The sequence below is a fragment of the Chlorocebus sabaeus genome, chromosome 25, assembly GCF_047675955.1.
Source record: "Chlorocebus sabaeus isolate Y175 chromosome 25, mChlSab1.0.hap1, whole genome shotgun sequence".
Taxonomy (NCBI): domain Eukaryota; kingdom Metazoa; phylum Chordata; class Mammalia; order Primates; family Cercopithecidae; genus Chlorocebus; species Chlorocebus sabaeus.
In genome coordinates this window covers 81,399,175-81,420,085 of record NC_132928.1, presented here as the reverse complement: position 1 = coordinate 81,420,085, position 20,911 = coordinate 81,399,175, and the positions used below count along the sequence as shown (strand labels likewise).

Here is a 20,911-nt window from a genome sequence, read left to right as displayed (position 1 = left end):
CATTCTGTTGATACAGAAATGTTTTGAGAGATGTGGTTAGAGAAAAAGAAGAGATGAAGATTCTGGTTTAAAGCTGAAATAGGAAATTAATGTATTAATGTGCTAGGGCTGCTAGAACAAAATACCACAGACTGGGTGGTTTAAACAACAGAAATTCGTTTTCTCACATTTCTGGCTAAAGTCCAAGATCAAGGTACAGGCAGGGTTAGTTTCTTCTGAGGTGTCTTTCCTTGGCTTGCAGAAGGCCGTCTTCTTCCTGTGTCTTCATGTGGTTTTTCCTTAGTGTGTCTACTTGTGTGTCCAAATTTCCTCTTCTTGTAAAGATACCAGATTGAGTTAAGACACACCCTTATATCTCATTTTAATGCAGTTACTTTTTTAAAGGCCTTATCTCCAGATAGAGTCACATTTTGAGGTACTTGGGGTTAGGGCTTAAACATACTAATTTTGGAGGGACACATTTCAACCTATAATAATATAATATTTGAAATTTGTTCAGCTATTATTTAAAGTAAATATGAGGGGACTTCAAAAAGTTCATGGAAAATGGTATTAAAAGATAAAAACAGAAAATATAAACTTTATTTCTCAACATAAGCTCCATCAAGTTCAAGATACTTTTGTAAGCCATGATACCAGCTAGTTAGTTCATCCCTAAAGAGCTGAACGTCCTGGTAATTTACCTATATGTCAGTGCAGTCTTTAAGTGAAGAAAAACTAGTTCTCTTTAAAAGCTTTTTTAAGTTTAGGGGAAAAATAAGTCAGAAGGAGCCAAATCAGGACTGTAAGGTGGATGCCTAATGGTTTCCCATGAAAGCTCATGAAATTACCCCTGTTTAATGAGAGGAATTAAGCAGGAGCATTATGCTGGTGGAGGAGGACTCTCTGGTGAAGCTTTCCTGGAAGTATTTCTGCTAAAGCTTTGGCTAACTTTCTCCAAGTGCTTATAATCAGGTGTTATCATTCTCTGGCCCTCCAGAAACTCAATAAGCAAAATGCCTTGAGCACCCAAAAGACTATTGCCATGACCTTTGCCCTTGACCTGTCCAATATTGCTTTGACTGGACCATTGCCACTTCTTCATACCCATTGCTTTATCTTGAGGATTATACTGATAGAACCATGTTTCAACTCCTGTTACAATTCTTCAAAGACATGCTTCAGGATCTTTATTCCACTTGTTTAAAATTTCCATTGAAAGTTCTGCTCTTGTCTACGGCCGATCTGGATGCAATGGTTTTGGCCCCCATCGAGTGGAAAGTTTGCTCAACTTAAATTTTTCAGTCAGAATTCTGTAAGCAGAACCAGATGAGATGTCTATGGTATTGGCTATTGTTTCTGCTGTTAATCACTGGTCGTCTTGAATTAGGGCACAAACAAGATTAATTTTTCCCTTGCAAATTGACGTGGATGGTCTGTCGCTGCGGGCTTCATCTTCCACATTGTCTTGTCCCTTTTTAAAATAAGTTACCCATTTTTAGACTGCTGATTTATTTGGGGCATACTTCCCATAACTTTTCATAAAGCATCAGTGATTTAATCATTCTTCCACTCAAGCTTCACCACGAATTTAATGTTTGTTCTTACTTCGATTTTAGAATTCATGTTGCTCTTACAGGGGCTCTTTCCAAACTGACGTCTTGTCCTTCTTAGTGCCCCAAACTTGATCCTGTACAGACATGTTATAACAAGTTAACGTGAGTTAATTTTGGTGCAGAAATTTTTTGAAATCTGTGCATGGTTTTTTCATAATACACATTTTCCATAAACTTTATGAAGACTACTCAGGAATATTATATATTCTAGAAATTTGTAATGAAATCTAAAGTTGGGGCATCCTGATGATTTTTACGGGACTGCTTCTGTTCAAGTACTGTGGCAATTTTTTTTTTTTTTTGTCGGAGTCTTGCTCTGTCACCCAGGCTGGGGTGCAATGGCACAATCTCAGCTCACTGCAACCTCTGCCTCCCAGGTTCCAGCGATTCTCCTGCCTCAGCCTCCCAAGTAGCTGGGACTACAGGCATGTGCCACTACACCCAGCTAATCTTTATATTTTTAATAGAGACGGGGTTTCACCATGTTGGCCAGTCTGGTCTCAAACTCCTGATCTGCCTGCCTCAGACTCCCAAAGTGCTGGGATTACAGGCGTGAGCCACCACGCCCAACCGTACTGAGGCAGTCTTTTACAAGCCCTACCCCATGACATTCCCCATATACATAATGTAGGGTCTTTGCTTCCTCTACAAATGTTTATATTACACTGAGTTGTCTTCACCTTCAGGGAAAGGGGGAGTGGAAGGGGGAATAATGCTTCCCAGAATGAATATCTTGACTGACTAATTTGTAGAGAAACAATCAAAAGCAAAAGTAGTTTTCATTCAAAGCCTTCACATTGTAAATGCTACAGTAAAAAGACCTTGAGATCAAGAGACCTAGGTTTTTGCCACTCCAGTTCTTATTTGTATAATTTTTGGCAAGCCATTTAACCAGTGTCAGCTTTAATTTCCTAATCTCTAAAAAGATATGCTACGTGCTCACTGACATCTTACTCCACTCCAAGATTTAGTGATTGATTCATTTATTCTGCAAATATTGTTGAATGCTGCTATGTGGCAAAGACTGTTTTAGGGGTTGGGAATATCACATTAGTGCAACACAAAGTTCCAGATGAGACAAGTGGGAAACAAATAGCAAGATGGTAAATTTAATCTTAATTATATCAATAATCACATTAAATGTAAATGTTCTAAACACCACAATTGAAAGACAGAGATTAGACTTGGTAAAAAGCAAGAACTACCTATATGCTGCTTATAAGAAATCAATTTTAAATGTGAGATATAAGTAGATTAGAAGTAATAGAACAGAAAATTATACACTATGCTCACCCTAATCAAAAGAAAACTAGAGTGCTATATTAAATCATACAAAGTAGATTTCAAAGCAAGTAATATTGCTGGAGAAAAGGAGGATTGTTTCATAATAATTAAGGGAGTCATTTCATCAAGAAGTATTAACCATCTTAGTTATGCATCTAATAACAAAACTTCAAAATATATGAAGCAAAAACTAATATAACTATAAGGAAAAATAGACAAATTTACAATTACTATTAGATGTTTCAATACCCATCTTCAAATAATTGATACAGCAATTGAAGAGAAATTGGTAAGATTATAGACAGCTTGGGCAATACTATCAATCAGCTTGATCTAATTGACATTTATGAAACACGCTACCCAACAACATAAGAACACTTATTTTTCTCAAGGTCACAGATCATTTACCACAGTCTACCATATGTTGAGCAAAACAACTCCATGAATTTTAAAGGATTTAGGTACTGTAAAACATATTCTCTTTGAAGGAAATGAAATTAAAAAGACACAGAAAGATATATGGAAAATCCCCAAGTTCTTGGAAACTAAATACTAAATAATCCATGGATCAAAGAAGAAATCAAAGGGAAATTAGAAAGTATTTTGAATGGACTGAAAATGAAAACACAACATGTTTAGCTGTGATATACAGCCAAAGCAATACTTTATAGTACTAAATAAAATTTATAGTACTAAAAGATATTTTTAAATATTAGAAAAGAAGAAAAGTGTAAGATTAATGACCTTAGCTTCTATGTTAAGAAACTATGGCCGGGCGTGGTGGCTCAAGCCTGTAATCCCAGCACTTAGGGAGGCCGAGACGGGTGGATCACGAGGTCAGGAGATCGAGACCATCCTGGCTAACACGGTGAAACCCCGTCTCTACTAAAAATACAAAAAACTAGCCGGGCGAGGTGGCGGGCACCTGTAGTCCCAGCTACTCCGGAGGCTGAGGCAGGAGAATGGCGTGAACCCGGGAGGCGGAGCTTGCAGTGAGCTGAGATCCGGCCACTGCACTCCAGTCCGGGCTACAGAGCAAGACTCCGTCTCAAAAAAATAAAAAAAAAAAAAAAAAAAAAAAGAAACTAGGACTGGGCACAGTAGCTCACAACTATACTCAGTACTTTTGAAGGCCAAGGTAGAGGAGTTCTAGACTAGTCTGGACAACATCGTGAGATCCCATCTCTGAATAATAAAATATTAGCTGGGCATACTGGTGCGCACCTGTGGTCGTAGCTACTCAGGAGGCTGAGGCAGGAGGATTGCTTGAGGCCAGGAGTTTGAAGCTTCAGTGAACTATGATCACACCACTATACTCCAGCCTGGGTGACGGAGTCAGATTTTGTCTCTAAGAAAGACAAAAAAGGAATTATAAAAACAAGAACAAATTAAATGCAGTGTAAACAGAACAAAGGAAATAAAGATTGGGATAGCAATCGATGAAACAGAAACAAAAAATCATAGAGAAAATTGATGAAAGAAAAACTGGGCTTTTGAGAAGATCATTAAAATGGATGTATTTCTCACCCGACTGAATAGAAAAGTGGGAAGACAAATAATAAACGTTGACACTGCTACAGATTATATTGGTATTAAGTGGATAATATAGAAACATTATGTATAACTTTATGCCAATAAATTCAACTTTGTGGCTAAAATGGACACATATCTTGAAAGATACAAATTACCAAGAAGAAATAGATGTCATGGATAGCCTTGTACCTACTAAAGAAATTATAATTGTGGTTAAGATCCTTCTGACAAAGACACCAGACCCACATATTTTCACCAATGAAGTCTACCAAACATTTAAGGAATATTATCAATTCTATACAAATTATTCCAGAAAATTGAAGATAAGAGAATATTTCTCAGTTCGTTCTGTGAGGCACGTACTAACTTGACATCAGTATGCAAAGAGATTTTTTTTTTTTTTTTTTGAGACAGAGTCTGTCTCAGACTGTCTCAGACTGTCTCAGACTCTGTCGCCCAGACTGGAGTGCAGTGGCACCATCTCAGCTCATGGCAGTCTCCGCCTCCCGGGTTCACGCCATTTTCCTGAGTAGCTGGGACTACAGGCGCCCGCCACCATACCCGGCTAATTTTTTGTATTTTTAGTAGAGACGGAGATTTCACCGTGTTAGCCAGGATGGTCTCGATATCCTGACCTCGTGATCTGCCTGCCTCTGCCTAAGTGCTGGGATTACAGGCCTGAGCCACCACGCCTGGCCTGCAAAGAGATTTTTAAAAGAATGCTATAGACCAATATTCTTAATGAACATATATGCTAAAATGTTTAGTTTAATTTTAGCAAATTAAATCTAACAATAGATACAAAGAACCACTACCAATGTGGTCTATTCTAGGAATATAAGATTGATTTAACATTCAAAACCAATCACTATAGTTCACCTATTAACAGAGTAAGAAGGAAATGATTATATCAAATGATGCAAAAAAAAAAATCAAGAAAAACTCATCCTTTTAAAAATTTATTTAAACAAAAAATGAAACGCTCTGAGTGAATTAGGAATTAGAATTGTTTTTTAACATAAAGGAAAACAATTTGACAGTTTCTGGAAAAGTCAAATGTATATCTACCATGTGGCCCAGCCATTCCACTCCTTAGTATTTGTTCTAAATTAAATCATATGTCTACACAAAGACTTGGACATAAAAGTTAATAGCAATTTTGTTTGTAAGTGCCCCAACCTGGAAACAGCCCCGATGTTCGTTGACAGATGAGTGGGTCAATTGTGATACGTCTGTGTACTGAAATATCACCCAGCAAAGTGGGCAAACTGTTGATAACTGTGGTGACATGGATGAATATCAAAGTAATCATGCTAAATGAACGAGACAGACAAAGGGTACATACTATATGATCCATTTGCATAAAATTCTTAAACATACAAGCAAGTCAGTTATGGCAGAAAGTATGCCAGTCATGGCCTGCAGGGGATGGGAGGATGGAAGCACACATGGGCACAAGACGATGTTTAAAGTGGTAGATGTTTTCACCATGTTGATTTTGGTGACAGTTTCATGGGTATATACATATGTCAAAACATATCAGCTGCCTGTTTTTCTTTTTTCTTTCTTTTTTTTGAGAGGGTTTTACTCTTTTGCCCAGGCTGGGTTGAAGTGCAATGGCATAATCTTGGCTCACTGCAACCTCTGCCTCCTGGGCTGAAGTGATCCTTCCACCTCAGCCTCCCAAGTAGCTGGGACTACAGGCACACACTGCCACACCCAGCCCAAGTTGTATATTCTTAACCTGGGCTGTTTAGTGTATGTTAATTACTCATCAATAAACTTTTTTAAAAGTCCTTGCCCTTGTGGAACTTATATTTTATTGATGATGACATTGACAGTAACAAACAAATCTACGTATATCATATGTGGTATACGTGCCTGTGTATCAGATGTTGCAAAGTCTTGAAGAAAAAGCAATGTGAAGATAGAAAGTGAGGGGGAGATAGCTGTTTAATATAAGAAGATGGTCAGGAAAGTCCTCAGTACATGTGGCATTTGAAACAGAGACTATTTTAAGCTCTCCTGTAATCTTTTGAAAACTGTTAAGATAGGTTTCAGTTTGTTAAAGTTACAGGTGATCATTCTCTCATCTAAAAGGACAAGTTTCCCCTAACTTGAAGGTAAATTTAAATTTCTGACATCACAAAGAACCAGATGAAAAGGGGGGAGCAGAGGTAAGCAAAACTTACTCCTAGTGCCCAAGAGAAGCCGATTCCAGCCACAGGAATTTCTTGTGGTTAACTTTTGATTGGAAGGATAAAGACCTATTTTGTGAACATCTGTAGAATAGTAAATCAGAAAAACCCAACCAGAATTCCAGTCTTCCAGTTTCCTGTCAGATAGGGGCAATTACCCCTGGGTTTTCTTAAAAAAAAAAAAAACAAAACCGTTCCAGCCTCTGTCGCCTCTGGTGATCCCCGTGCATGTGCATGTGATATGTGATGCTGGTGAAGACAGTGCACGTAGCCCGAGAGTCAGAGGGAGGGTTTCTAGCAGTGGAGTGACCTGCTTGCTCATGTCCAGGGAGCCAGCAGAGCAGCTAGAAAGAAACTTGGTCTGGCACCATGGCAGGCTCTGCTTACCACTAGCAGAGGAGTTTGTTTCAGGTCAGGGATTAGTAGCCATTACCAGCTGATCAGTGGAATGTAGAGTTGGTTCATCCTCAAAGCTTGACAGTCATGAAGACCTTAGAATAGCTGTGTGCTGGGGGCAAACAAAGAATTTTAAAAAGAAGAGATTAGGAATGCTTTGTAGCATGCACCATAAACTGAAATGTGGTCCTTTATTTTGAAAACCTGCTTTTAATTCTGCTCATCCCACGATTCTTAAAAATATAGTTCTGTCTAGAGAATAATTTAAAGATTTCGCCTTATTATTTAACATAAATTTGGTGACAGAAAGAGTGGGAAAATGCACTGATCTCAAGCCAAATGTGTATTTGTTTCTGTAAAATTTTTATAAAACATGCTGATTTCTGTCATTCTGTTTGCCATGTTCCTATCCCCATGAGAACCGTATTCTAAAGCAGCATCCCCTGTTCTGAATGATGCTCTGCAGAGCACATACTCTGACCCTAATGCTCTGGCTCTGGGCATCCTGTGCTAGAAGGAACCTGTGGGTTCCACCTATCCCTTCAGGCTAGAGCCCTGAGAAGCAGAAGCCTCATGTTAGTTTCTTCTCCCTCCCAACCAGCAGAGGTTCACAGGGCTCCGGCTCCTGAAACCTCCGGTAGCCCAAGACTTTCCTTCCACCCCCGCCTCCGCCACCCCCATGCCTGCCACAGGTGCAACTTGAATGAGATGATTCCTGCCCTGTCAATCCCAGAGGAGCTACTCTTAATCTCTTCTGGGTTGTGGTCCCCTTTGAGGATCTGATGAAAGCTGTGGGCAAAAATTTGCGTGTAACTGCAGGGGCTGTCAAGAAACCCTTTTCCAGAGCAGGGCGGGCATCGATGCCCACTTCCTATCAGCAAATTCTTAGCAAAGTCCAAAGTTGTAGTTCTTTACGAAGGGAAAGGCAGCACTCTCGTCTCTACCCTGGTGGTAGCTGTATTATTAAGTTGTATCTTTATTAATACCTTCTTCAGCTAGTACTAGAAAGAGGCTGCCCGGAGAGGAGCCCACATCCTGGCACACTGCTCCCTGTCAATATGGTTTTGCATGTATGTTTGTTATTGGGGGAAAAAACCAGGACAGATTTTTCAAATCCCTCTCCTATTCTGTGGTTTTCCTTTGTTGTTTTTCGTGATCCATTAGATTTTATACAGAACCACCAATTACCTACCGGTTTGTTTAGACTATTGACTGGGAAGCCAAATACCATGTCCCCCTTACACAGCGACTCAGCATTGTAGACTTTTGTTCTGTTCATTTAACTACGTGCTCTCTGCATTTTTCCCAGAAAGGAATTTTCCTGAATTGAAATCAGTTAATAAAACTCTTTTTCTTTCTTTTTACAGCTTGTACCTCCTTTTAAACCTCAAGTAACATCTGAGACAGATACTAGATATTTTGATGAAGAATTTACAGCTCAGACTATTACAATAACACCACCTGAAAAATGTAAGTAAATTTAGAAGGCAATTGATAAATTTCTAATATAATTTCTTCTAATGTAATTGAAGAAAACAGTCTTCTAAAAACTCATCTGATATTTTCAAGATCAAATTCCACAGTGACTTACTCCATTCTATTTAAGAATATTGAATATTGAATTGAATTGAAGAACATTGAGTTCCCAGTGGAAATATCAAAAGACAGGTAATATCAAAGGACTGCAAGAAATGCTTTTCTGGGTAGGATTAATTATATATAGAGAAATTGTAGATGAAATTACAGACTAGCCCTTCCTTACCGTTCTCCAATAGATTCTTTTGACACCAACTGAAAGGACTGTGAAATAGAGACTCCTCTCTTTCCTAGACTTCGTTCATTCCCACATCACCTTCAGAATTTTGCCAATTTTGGCCTCCTACTTACTTAATAGTTTTAAAATTCACTTAGAGTCACTCCTTTTTACTTGGCTTTCTCTTAAATAGCATTATCTGTGAGGACATAATTTAGTTTGCTGGTTCTTTTGGATACATATAAATTACATATTTATGAAAACTAGGTGTTCATGTACCACTTCAAGTCAATTCATATACATTAGTATGTCTCACACTTAGAGAAATACCATAAATCAGTGGAGCTGTAATGAGGGAAAAGGTGATCAGACATAATTGATAAACATTTTCATGCTGACAGAGGTCTGTGTGTATCATCACTAACTTAGGAATGCGAATACGATTGTGTTTCGGGGCAATATTTGGAGGGCTGCAAGGATGCTTCAAGTCACACATTTTTTGGTTCACATCATAGTTTTTCTCTCCTTTTCTTTTCGATTCCTTTCCTATATGTCTTCTCTTCTCATTCCTTTTTCGGAAGCAGATTCATCAATAGTGCTGATGTGGACTCAGTGTCCGGGAGAGGGGAGGTTGGAGGCTAATGCTGTGCCCAACATGGTCACAGGTGACAGATTCTCCTGTCAAGAGGCAAACAAGGGGTTATGTGGGCCAAGAGGTCTTAATATGGGGACCATGGTCTGGCGACAAGGGGACTGTGAACACCCTGAAAGTGAAGATATAATTGTGTGTGTGTGCTTTTCTTTCTTTAGATTCACATAAAGTTAAGGTGCTCCAGGTCCTGAAGTTGGATCAGCCATAGTCAGGGAGCAGGGCTTACCAACTTGACCGATGTCCAGTCTAAGTTGTGAAATACCAATACATTGAAGTGAGCTACTCATGGTCTATCCTGTGGTGAGGCAGAGTTTCCACTCAGTCTTGTGCCATTGCTAGAATTTTAGAATCACTAAGAGTCACTGACAGACAGTGTTGGAAAGCCTGTGGAGTCATGGGCAAGTAGCTCAGGGCTGAGTAGAAATAATGGGCATAGGCCTTGGCCTCTGTCCCCAGCATGGACTGTGGCATTAGAATTTTCCAAAATGCTGGGTAACACCAGTGAGTTTTTGGATCCGCCCATGGGCAGTTCCTGCCATAGAGCCTTTGCTAGGCCCTTTCATTTGGATATAATCCTAACTGTAATCAGACCACACCATTCCTCTGCTTAAAACCTTCCAGTGCCATTCCATTGCACTCTAAATCCAATTTGCTCACACTGGTTTGCACAGCACTGACTGATCTGGGCTCTGTCCACTTCTCTGATCTCTTCCTGCTGCATCTTCTCCCACTGTCCCTGGGTTCCAGCCACACCTTGAACATGCCACAGGTCACCATGCCTCAGGCTCTGGGTACGGTATTTATGGTGTCCATGCCTGGAATGCTGTTCCCTGATCTTACATGGACGGCTCCTTCTTGTCCTTCAGCTCTAAGCTTGCATGTCATTCCATCAGAGAACCTTCTTTGACCTCCTAGTCTGAAGAACATCAGTCTGACAACACTCCCTCCCACCCTTCATTCTCTACACTGGCACCTTTACTTGCTGGTATTTTTCTGTTTGTTTGCTTAGTGTCTCTTTCTACCACTAATGTGCAGTGGGTTGGAGAGGAAGGATCTAGTTTGTCTCATTCGTTGTGAGCCCAAGCTCCTGGTTAGATGCCTGGCACAGTGTGTGTATGCAATAATACTTGTTAGGTGCATAAATAAACAGAATATGGTGAGGGCCTAGGAACTTCAGAGCTGGGAGGACACCCAGGTTTGCCTCCCCTCTGAATGTCCAAAGCAGACATTGGGAAGGTCCTGACAGGTCTCTGTCCTCAGTCTCAGCCTCTTTGAGAAAGTTTCTATTCTTAAATAGAGCATTTGGCATTTGCACACTCTTTAGAGCAAGTAAATACGTTATTTTGGAAGTCGTAGAAATAGGAAGGCTCTAACATATCAGGAGTAGATATTTTACTTCAGAAAGCTAAAAGTGAAATCCCAATTTGGGACCCAGAGTGAGGCTGAAAAAGCCCAGGACTCAGACCTGGGGAACCCGTCTTATGTCCTGCCTCTGCCCCTTACAGCTCTGGGCGATGGCCGGTCACTTTGTCCACTGCAAAAGCGGGGAGCAGGGCTGATACTCTCTCGGTGGCCTGTTTTTGTCCTCCTATGTGCCTGAGAAATTTAGGAGAGGCACTGAGAGTTCTGCAAATTTGAATCACCCTATTTTCAATTCTGCTCAAGCACCAGATTGGTTAGTCCATAGTATTACTGTGTGCTGTGGTCCAGTCCATTTCGGGGGACCATAGGCCCAACCCAGCGAGCACCTGGCTGCAGGAGCGGCGTAGTGGAGGGCTGGCATAGTGGAGGGCCGGCGGACAGGGCCAACTAATGCTGTGCTCGGAAATGTGGGACTGGAAAGACCAGAGCAAATCAAAATAGATTTGGTTACAAATAAGGTCAATTAGAAACTGTTGTATATGCCTCTTAGTCAGTTATTTTTTCGTGATTGACTTGAATTTCAAAGCCCTAGCTTTCAAGGACCAGAATCTCTGCGAAATTCATCTTACCTGCCTTATTCCTTACACCACACCCACGGGGCACTTGTCCTGATGAGAATTTGTCGTTAGTTTGCATTTTATTGCTCAATTTCTAGGACTTCTGAAATGAGACTGAAATGTTAGAAAGTGTTAGAAGTCCCCCAGCACAGTTTCTAGAACATAATTTGAACCTAGTTCCTTGGCTTCATTAATCAGCAACATAAAAGCCACCAAGAATGCTTTTCCTGGCATGTCACATTTTACCGCTAACAGCAACTCCGTTATTAAATAACATATGTCCTTTCAGACATGGGTCATGCTGTAAAAGCCCTACAACCTTGGTGTCTTTAAATGATCACAGGTTCACTTCTAGATTGAGACAGAGATACCTACGAAGCCTGTACATTGTAGTAACTTCCAAGATGGTTATCAAAATCCACCTGCAATTGTCGGCCCACGAAAGTCTGGCTTTTTGTCTAGGCACAGTGGTGCACACCTGTAATCCCAGCACTTTAGGAGGCCAAGGCGAGCGGATCACTTGAGGTCAGGAGGAGTCTGAGACTAGCCTGGCCAACATGGTGAAACCCCCTCTACAAAAAAATACAAAAATTAGCCAGGCGTGGTGCTGCATGCATGTGATTCCAGCTACTCGGGAGGCTGAGGCAGGCGAATCGCTTGAACCCGGGAGGCGGAAGCTGCATTGAGCTGAGATCACAACCCTGCCCTCCAGTCTGGGCAACAGTGCAAGACTCTGTCTTTAAAAAAAAGTCTGGCTTTTGTGGGTGTCAGAAATGGAGTGTGGTCCTGCCCTGCCCCTGGGCCCTGGACAGTATGGAAACGAGAGCCCAGCAGTGTCATCTGTGTCTGACAGGGCACCCCACAATTGAGGGGTGGGGAGGGCGCTGTGGACTTACTGTGTTTTTCCCTATTCAGGACCTCTGTAGAAAGGAAAGTCAGATGAAAGAGCTCAGCAGAGTGTGCCCAGGCAAAGACCAGCATCGACGCATCTGCAGGCACCTCTGTTCAGCAGCCGCTCCTGCTGTCTGTGTGGCTCAGCACCGCGCAGCGCTCAGCACTGGGGGCCATGGGGCCCTGGGCTTCCTGTCTTAGGGGAGCAGCCTCGATGGTGGTGAACTGCAGCTTCTGGGTTCTTCTAGGGCAAAGCGGCAGTGTTTTTAGTTTGACAGTTCCTGGATCCATCCTAGATTTCCTTAAGGGGCAGATAAAAATGAGAATCAGTGAAACCTTAAAACGGTGATTACATTGAACATAACCTTTTTCTTGCTGCTTTGAATAGTTTAATTGGTAAGAAACCATTGCAGCTCCCTAACTGCTAACACACAGAGGTTTCGTTGGTCAAAGTCCAGGGTAGCACCGTCGTTAGCAGTTGTCTTCCCACTTGCCACCTTGCTTGTATAAAACAGAGTTCAGTTATTGTTCAGAACAAATCAGCAGTTAGAAAGGCAAAATGTTCCATTTTCTACAAACAGCTGCAGTGACATGCCAGATAGTCCTCACTGGCATTAATAATGAAACAGATTTGGGAATGTGTCATCTTTCGTTATTGCCATTGATGGTCCTCTGCCTTCCCCTTACAGAAAAAGAGGGTTTCTTTGAGATCTGGTCACTTTTACTGCCATATAATGACGTCCGTTAAATGTTCTAAGAAAATCAGGCAGCTGATGTTCCTCATGTAGAGTTGATCATGGTCTTCTTTTTCCAGATAAGTGTTTTTGAAAAACATAGTTCATGCTCATTGTCATCACTATTCCCTATGCACAGCCTCTCACAGCAGGAACTAACTTGTGTACATTGACAGGCTCAGGGTCAGCTGCCACTTCCTCCAGCTCCCCTCCCACCATCCTGCCCAGGCTCTCACCTCTTTTAGGGCCATGATCAGATGTTCACACCTCATTGTTACCAAGCCTGCCAACAGAAAAGGGCTGGAATGATGGAGGGGGTTCATTGGCTTTAAAGAATATCAAGGATTGGAGCCCTCAGGGATATCTGTGAAATTTCCTAGATTCAGAATTGCGAGGACTGTGTTACTGAAGTGAGAGTGAAGGCTGTCTCAATTCTTAGCTGACACCCAGCAAGAGTCCCTCCTCTTCCAAAAGAGTGTCCAGCACCTGCCCCTGTGGAGCGTCTGGCTAACCTAGATGCTGAACCTCGCCAGGCTAGAGTGAGTCCTGGTCATGGCCCCAGGAGCCCAGGCAGCTCTCCTGCCCTTCTTGGCTGAGCAGGACAAGCACCAGGCTCCCCACTGCTGTCCAGAGCCAGCTGCATGTTTGCTGTGCAGAAACACTGAGCAAAATAAAGCTGTTGGTGAGGAAAATTGTTTATTTGAAATGTGATTGGCACATGTCAGAATCTGAACATGAAGGTTTTAGCTGCCTGTATTCTCTAGAGAGTGTTTATACTCTGTGGCTCCACCACGGATACACCATCATTCCCAGCTCCTTCCGTTTCTACTGTAGCTAAAAAAACTGCTGAAGGTATTTGATCTAAAAGATGCATGTGACTTGCTTGGTACAAATACTGGAACCAATGACTTTATAAGGAGGTGGAGATTTCCCCAAACCTCAATACCTTCTAGAAATGCTGACTGCAGTTGCAGTGGTCTGTCTGCAGAAGGAGAGAGGGCCTCCGAGTTCAGTGTCTTCCACAGAGCAGGGAGCCACGAATGCTTCTAGACGGATCCGTTCTTGCCTCATGCAAGGATATCTTCTGATACGTTAGAGGCCAAACATTCGGGCGAACGCCAGCTTGAACCCCATTTCTTAGAATCTTCTGCATTAAGAATGGGATACAGAGAAGAAAAACAGTGAGACAAGAATGGAAGTGTTTATTCTTCAGACAAAGGCAGAGCATCCTCCTCTTTAGGGGGACAGAGTCAGAGCCTCAGTGCAGTGGGATCTGGCCTATATGCTTTCTTTGTTTACACCCACGTCCAGCTGATGCTCCCTGGAGAGGTTAGAATATTTTTTTTTTTTTTTTTTTTGAGACGGAGTCTCGCTCTGTCGCCCAGGCTGGAGTGCAGTGGCCGGATCTCAGCTCACTGCAAGCTCCGCCTCCCGGGTTCACACCATTCTCCTGCCTCAGCCTCCCGAGTAGCTGGGACTACAGGCGCCCACCACCTCGCCTGGCTAGTTGTTTGTATTTTTTAGTAGAGACGGGGTTTCACCGTGTCTAGCCAGGATGGTCTCGATCTCCCAACCTCGTGATCCACCCGTCTCGGCCTCCCAAAGTGCTGGGATTACAGGCTTGAGCCACTGTGCCCGGCCGAGGTTAGAATATTTTTTAAAAAAATTGGTAATGAACTTCCTATATGGGTTTGAGGAAACTGAATTATTTTGCTTGAAGAGAAAAGGGTTGAGTATTGGAAAGATTCACTGATTTCCATTGCAGGACAGCATATAATTAAGCTTAGAGGAGAGCACGGGGGATTTAAAGTGGAGCACCTCCCCCAGGAGACTGTGGGTCCAGGGGGTCCTTGGGAACTTTGTTCAGAGTTCTGCGGTCCATGGGCCTGATGGGTGCTCAGCCCAGAGCAGATGTGTGGGAGTGCATGTTGACTGAGTGGCTGACCGTGTGGCCACATATCAGGAAGAGCTTCCGACAGCACAGGACTGTCATCACAGGACACTTATGAGAAGAGGGTGCTGATCATCTGTGATCTTTGAAATAGAGAAAACCAGGAAAGCTGAGAGGAGGAACACTGTGATTGTAAGCAGCCTGTTTGGATGCCTTTCAAGTCTCTTCGGTTGTTTCCTGATGAGCCAGGCCTCAGATGTTGACATCCTTCCCTCTTTTTCTTTCACTGAGCCCCTTCATGCTAAAGTTTTCACATAGGGAAATTAGGAAAGGTGAGTTAAGCCAGATGTTAGATGTTGGATAACATTTCATAGGAAGCTTTATTTTACAATTGCTCTTAAAGCCTCACAAAGAAAAAATACAAGCACTTGAAGACATTTGATGATGGATTCTATACAGACTTTGGATGCTGTGGGTTTCACTGACTTGCGATTTTGATATATGTGGTTACATGAAACGAGAGGTTACTGAAGACTGCTCCTTCTTAAATACTTCTGTTTTCTTCAATACCATTGTTTTCACTGTTTCATTGAGTTGAGTCTTGAAATTTTGATGTCTTAGAGATGATTCTACAGTATTATTTCTTCATAGACTATGTATTTATGAAAATCAGATGATTTTTAAAGTATAATCACTCTAAAGCTTATCGATAAACACAAGTTTATGGGAGCTATTGCCTCTGTTCATCTTTCCTATGTTCAGAGTTTACAAAACATAGACCAGAGATAATGTTGCAAAAAATAAATGTAAAATTAAAATAGCTGTTTCCTGCCCACAGATGATGAGGATGGTATGGACTGCATGGACAATGAGAGGCGGCCGCATTTCCCTCAGTTTTCCTACTCTGCAAGTGGACGAGAATAAGTCTCTTTCATTCTGCTACTTCACTGTCATCTTCAATTTATTACTGAAAATGATTCCTGGACATCACCAGTCCTAGCTCTTACACATAGCAGGGGCACCTTCCGACATCCCAGACCAGCCAAGGGTCTTCACCCCTCGCCACCTTTCACCCTCATGAAAACACACATACACGCAAATACACTCCAGTTTTTGTTTTTGCATGAAATTGTATCTCAGTCTAAGGTCTCATGCTGTTGCTGCTACTGTCTTACTATTATAGCAACTTTCAGAAGTAATTTTCCAGCCTTTGGAAGTCATGAGCCCGCCATTGTTCATTTGTGCACCAATTGTCATCTTTTGATCTTTGAGTTTTTCCCTCAGTGAAGGCTAAATGAGATACACTGATTCTAGGTACATTTTTTAACTTTCTAGAAGAGAAAATCTAACTAGACTAAGAAGATATAGTTTATCAATTCAGAACAAGCAATTGTGGAAGGGTGGTGGCGTGCATATGTAAAGCACATCAGATCCATGCGTGAAGTAGGTATATATCACTAAGCTGTGGCTGGAATTGATTAGGAAGCATTTGGTAGAAGGACTGAACAACTGTTGGGATATATAGATATATATATATATATTTTTAAATTCCTGGTGGATACTGTAGAAGAAGCCCATATCACATGTGGATGTCGAGACTCCCGGGCAATCATGAGCCAGTGAACACTGTTCTACCAAGAAACGAAGGCACATGCACAGCCAAGGTCACTTACAGGGTCTTATGAAACAGTTTGCGCCAGAGAGCATCTTTCCCCCGTGCTTGGAAACCTTTTTTCCTTCTTGACATTTATCACCTCTGATGGCTGAAGAATGTAGACAGGTATAATGATACTGCTTTTCACCAAAATTTGTACACCAAGGTAAACAGGTGTTTGCCTTATTTAATTTTTTACTTTCAGTTCTACGTGAATTAGCTTTTTCTCAGATGTTAAAACTTTGAATGTCCTTTTATGATTTTGTTTATATTGCAGTAGTATTTATTTTTTAGTGATGAGAATTGTATGTCCTGTCAGCAAACACAGCTCCAACCTATATAAAATAGACTTACTGCAGTTTCTTTTGACCCATGTGCAAGGATTGTACACGCTGATGAGAATCATGCACTTTTTCTCCTCTGTTAAAAAACGATAAGGCTCTGAAATGGAATATATTGGTTAGAATTTGGCTTTGGGAGAAGAAATGCTGTCATTTAACCCCTTGGTACTGAAAATGAGAAAATCCCCAACTATCCATGCCAAGGGGTTAATGAAACAAATAGCTGTTGACGTTTGCTGATTGAAGAATTGAAACATTATGATGACCTGGCAACAAAAAGTAATGAAGAAAATTGAGACCTGAGTGATGATAAGAAATGATCTTTACATGGCAAAGTGAACACATCTTGAGGATTTAGGAAGCGGGCAGTGAAGGCTAAGAACCTGGTGTGTTTCTTGGGATCATGGTACATTTGTCACTGAATTAAGCCATCAGGGAAAAAACAACAAAAAAAGAGAACACCTCCAGCTTTTCTTTTTCTGTATATACTCATGTCCCCAGATTCCAACATTTCTCACTGAAAGGGGGCATGTATGCAAACCTCATCTTTCTCCTTCATTAATGATGATCTTCAGATTAAACCCTTTGGTGCTAGGAGCTGACAATTTCCAAAGCAGCCTATGAAGTCCTAGGGGCTGGGGCCATTCTTGCGGCAAGCAGAAGGCCATCCCACTCCGTGGAGTGATCATGGAAATGGATTTTAGTTAAACTCTCTGACAGCTCCCAAATGGAAGACTACAGTGTGATGTAGTATTATGATTGCATTGTATGAAAGAGCAAGTGACTTTCTAAGCAGGATGAATCATATTCATATGCAGATGTCTTAGCCTCTTGACGCTGGAAGTGTGGATTTATAGCTATGAAACCACTGCTGGCAGTGGGTGGGCCACTGGGACTGACGGGGGTTAAAGGGCATTTTACTAAGGCAGCTAAGACATATTCAGACATCAATGTTATCCTTATTTTTCATATTTCTACCTGAGTGAAGTTCATCCTTAGTATTGAGTAGGAAGTTACAGTAAATGGTAGTTCATTCTTACTTACACACAGTTAATTTTTTTTTTCACTTGGAATTATGTTGAATGTTTCATTTTGACAAAAAAGTAGACTAGAAGGTATGTTCTTTAAGTTGTCTTGCATCCATTATATAAGAAAGAAACAGGTGAGAGGAGGAGCAGAAAGCTGAGACTGGCTGATGTTCAGAGCACTCACTCCTCTGGAGGGAAAGCATGGCGCCGTACACTAAGCACATAGCTTTGTGTTGTTTTGGTTTTTTCCCCCAGATCTCAAAGTGATTCCCGTGACCTTGGCCAAGGACACTTCCTAAAGTGTAATGACTGGCACTGATATTGCCCCAGTTGGGCCACTCCTCACACTGGCTCTCAGTCCCCAGCCACGCCTGGGGCTCAGTCACTTCCATTCCAGCCTCTGAGACTCCACTGGGGTCACACAAGGTGTCTTCTTGGCTTTGATTTTGAGAATCCCCTATTTTCACTTCCAGATCTGTCAGCTGCCATGGAGGAGTAATAGAAAACCAGAGATGTGTGTACAGGGAGATTTCTAAAACTTCCCTTGTGTCGCCCATAGTTGTAGTCTTGGGTTCTGGCAGGTGGAACACCCTGAAACCTGGAATCATTCTATGAGAATACAGTTCACACTTCGCAGACTCCAGCCCGTACTAACTCCATGAAGCTTGACTTCTTGTCAGAATGCAGCCATCTTGGAGGAAATTGGCCATTTCTGCTTGGATTGTTGGCAGGGTCACGCTCAGCTTTGCTTTCTACACTAATTACATAGCATTATTCAAGTATTGTTTTCCATTTCCCATCCCTGATTTCCAGCTTCTTCAAGCTGACTGTTCTTGCAGGGGCCACTTGCTTCTCCTAGAGGACAAAAGTAAGGGCCTTCCTTACTAACTGCAGGGTCTCTATATTACACCTCAACGTACACACTTTGCTGCTACTGTTTGTACTGTCCACAGTAGAATTTCCTCATCTTGCTCCTGGTAGTGCATTACAGGCAAGCATGAAATGTAAAGTATTTATTTAAATAAAAAGAAAACCTCTAAATTGGTAATTGAATTACCTCCCTGTAGCTTTATAGTTTGTGACATTTCTTGACCTTGCTAGTTCTTTCATTAGATCTGTGCAAGATCTAGTCATCTGGTTAAGGATTTTAAGCAGATGCAACTATAAACCCAAGAAACTGTATTACTCTTACTGTTGGTCATACTAAAACTGTCTATTTCCTTAAGTATATGGCCCACGAGGATGTGAAATAACTAGGAGAAACTGTTTTTGTACACTGTACATCCTTAGTATTTTTACACGTATATGATAGGGATGAACATGATTTTCCTTCGTGCAGACAGCTTAAATAAAGCACTATGTCAATCTGCTACTTCTCTGTTTATTGTTGTTGGATGTGGTTCTATAATCCCCCCAAATTAAATCTTCTTTAATGAAAACAGATTTTTAATAGCCCCAGCTGGTATTAACCTACCTTGTATAAAATGTGACAGGAAAATATACAAATTCCTTGTAGCTCCAACACACATAGGGGATCATTTTTACTTCAGTGGAATGGTGGTAGTGCGGTTACGCAAACTTTGATGAAGGGCTGCTTCCGAGGGGAGACGCTGACTCAGCACTGGATTTAGGATGGATGTTCTGTGAAGCCAGGGATGGAGGAGGTCTCAGACCTTGGAGACATTCAGACCCTCATCATCTATACAACACATGGTTTGGACCCAGAATCTGAAGGAATGTAGCTTGTCATTAATGTCTTCCTGATAATGTACTGCTCTGCATACTTCCTTTCTTAGAGTGTATTTCTAACGTGTCATGGCAAATTAACAAACTTAGACACGGGTGATGTAGATGGGTAGGACGGCTGGACTGCAGTCTGACTTCACGTTGAATCATTCTGGATGGGGCCTTTTTCTGATTTTACCTCATAAAGCTACTATTGTAGAAACTTGGCTTTGCTCCTGTGATGAAGCCAGACAGAGGAATGGCTTTTGGGACCAGAGTGAGTCAAGCGCGTATGTGTACGTCACACAGCCAAATTTGAGCACATTCTCACATGTGCTCTTCTCTCAAAACCACTGGGGTTGACAGATCCAGGAGGCTAAAATAAAGTGACCTCTATAATTCTTTAAAGGTGCTATTTTTAGAATATTGTATAATTTATTCACAGTATATCTAAAACAGAATTAAGGACAATTAAAATATCTTAGGTGACAGCCTTTATGTCTAGCACATTTGATGAAAAACTTCTGAATCTGAATAGAAGTTCTACTGTTTCAGGCTTGAGCCTTTTACATGCTGAAGAGATTCGAATGGTCTGTGTGTGTAGATCATGCCACCGCCTCCAAAGCCTAGTCCACACCGCTTCTGAGAGGCAAGGCTGAGCGTGTGGTGACATCCGCTCTGTGCTGAGATGGGGATGAGGATGACGGCTCGCTGGCCAAGCAGGGTAGCCGAAGGTCAGGGACCTGTCCCAACTGCAGCCTTGCCTTTAGTGTTTGTCATTCTCAGATACAACACAGTATGTCCAGTGTCCATTTTTTGTTACTTTAAAGCATTTGAGGGCTTAACTGTGTATAGTAGAAATACTATTTTAGACAAATAATTATCTGTGTACAGATATTTGATAGACTCTAAGTAAATTTTCTAATTTCACTAAGTACGTTTTTAGGCTCCTCTCAAATACTGCATATTGAAGAAAAAAATCTGACACCACCGAGCCAAAGATGCTTTTTTGTCTGTTTTCGTTGTTTAACAGAATGGAAAGAGTAATGCATAGTGCTTCCTGGTGTCTCGTGCACAAATTAGGACAATAAATAAAATGGAGTCTGATGGGACATTGATTAAAGGTGAAGGATGATATATAGATCATGAAAAGAAAAATGAATGGCAGGAAAAAAAGTGTGGTCCTTAATATACTTTGGCCTAGTTAAAATATGTGCCTTTTTGATGTGTTTTGTTCATCACTACAAGATAAAAAGG

General features: G+C 41.5%; 1 protein-coding gene across 5 annotated transcripts in view; it reads left to right on the top strand.

The window, feature by feature from the left end:
• AKT3 (AKT serine/threonine kinase 3) overlaps positions 1-20,911 on the top strand; it is a 359,827-nt gene that overhangs the window by 338,528 nt on the left and 388 nt on the right. For 2 of the 5 annotated variants that reach the window (XM_007989955.3, XM_073011887.1), the window contains exons 13-14: positions 8,374-8,476; positions 15,745-19,299. In XM_007989955.3, the coding sequence (XP_007988146.1) occupies positions 8,374-8,476; positions 15,745-15,830 (189 nt within the window). In that variant the 3' untranslated portion in view covers positions 15,831-19,299. Of the gene's footprint in view, positions 1-8,373; positions 8,477-15,744; positions 19,300-20,911 lie in introns of those variants that run through there. The other 3 variants (XM_007989959.3, XM_073011888.1, XM_007989958.3) reach the window with 2 other exon arrangements.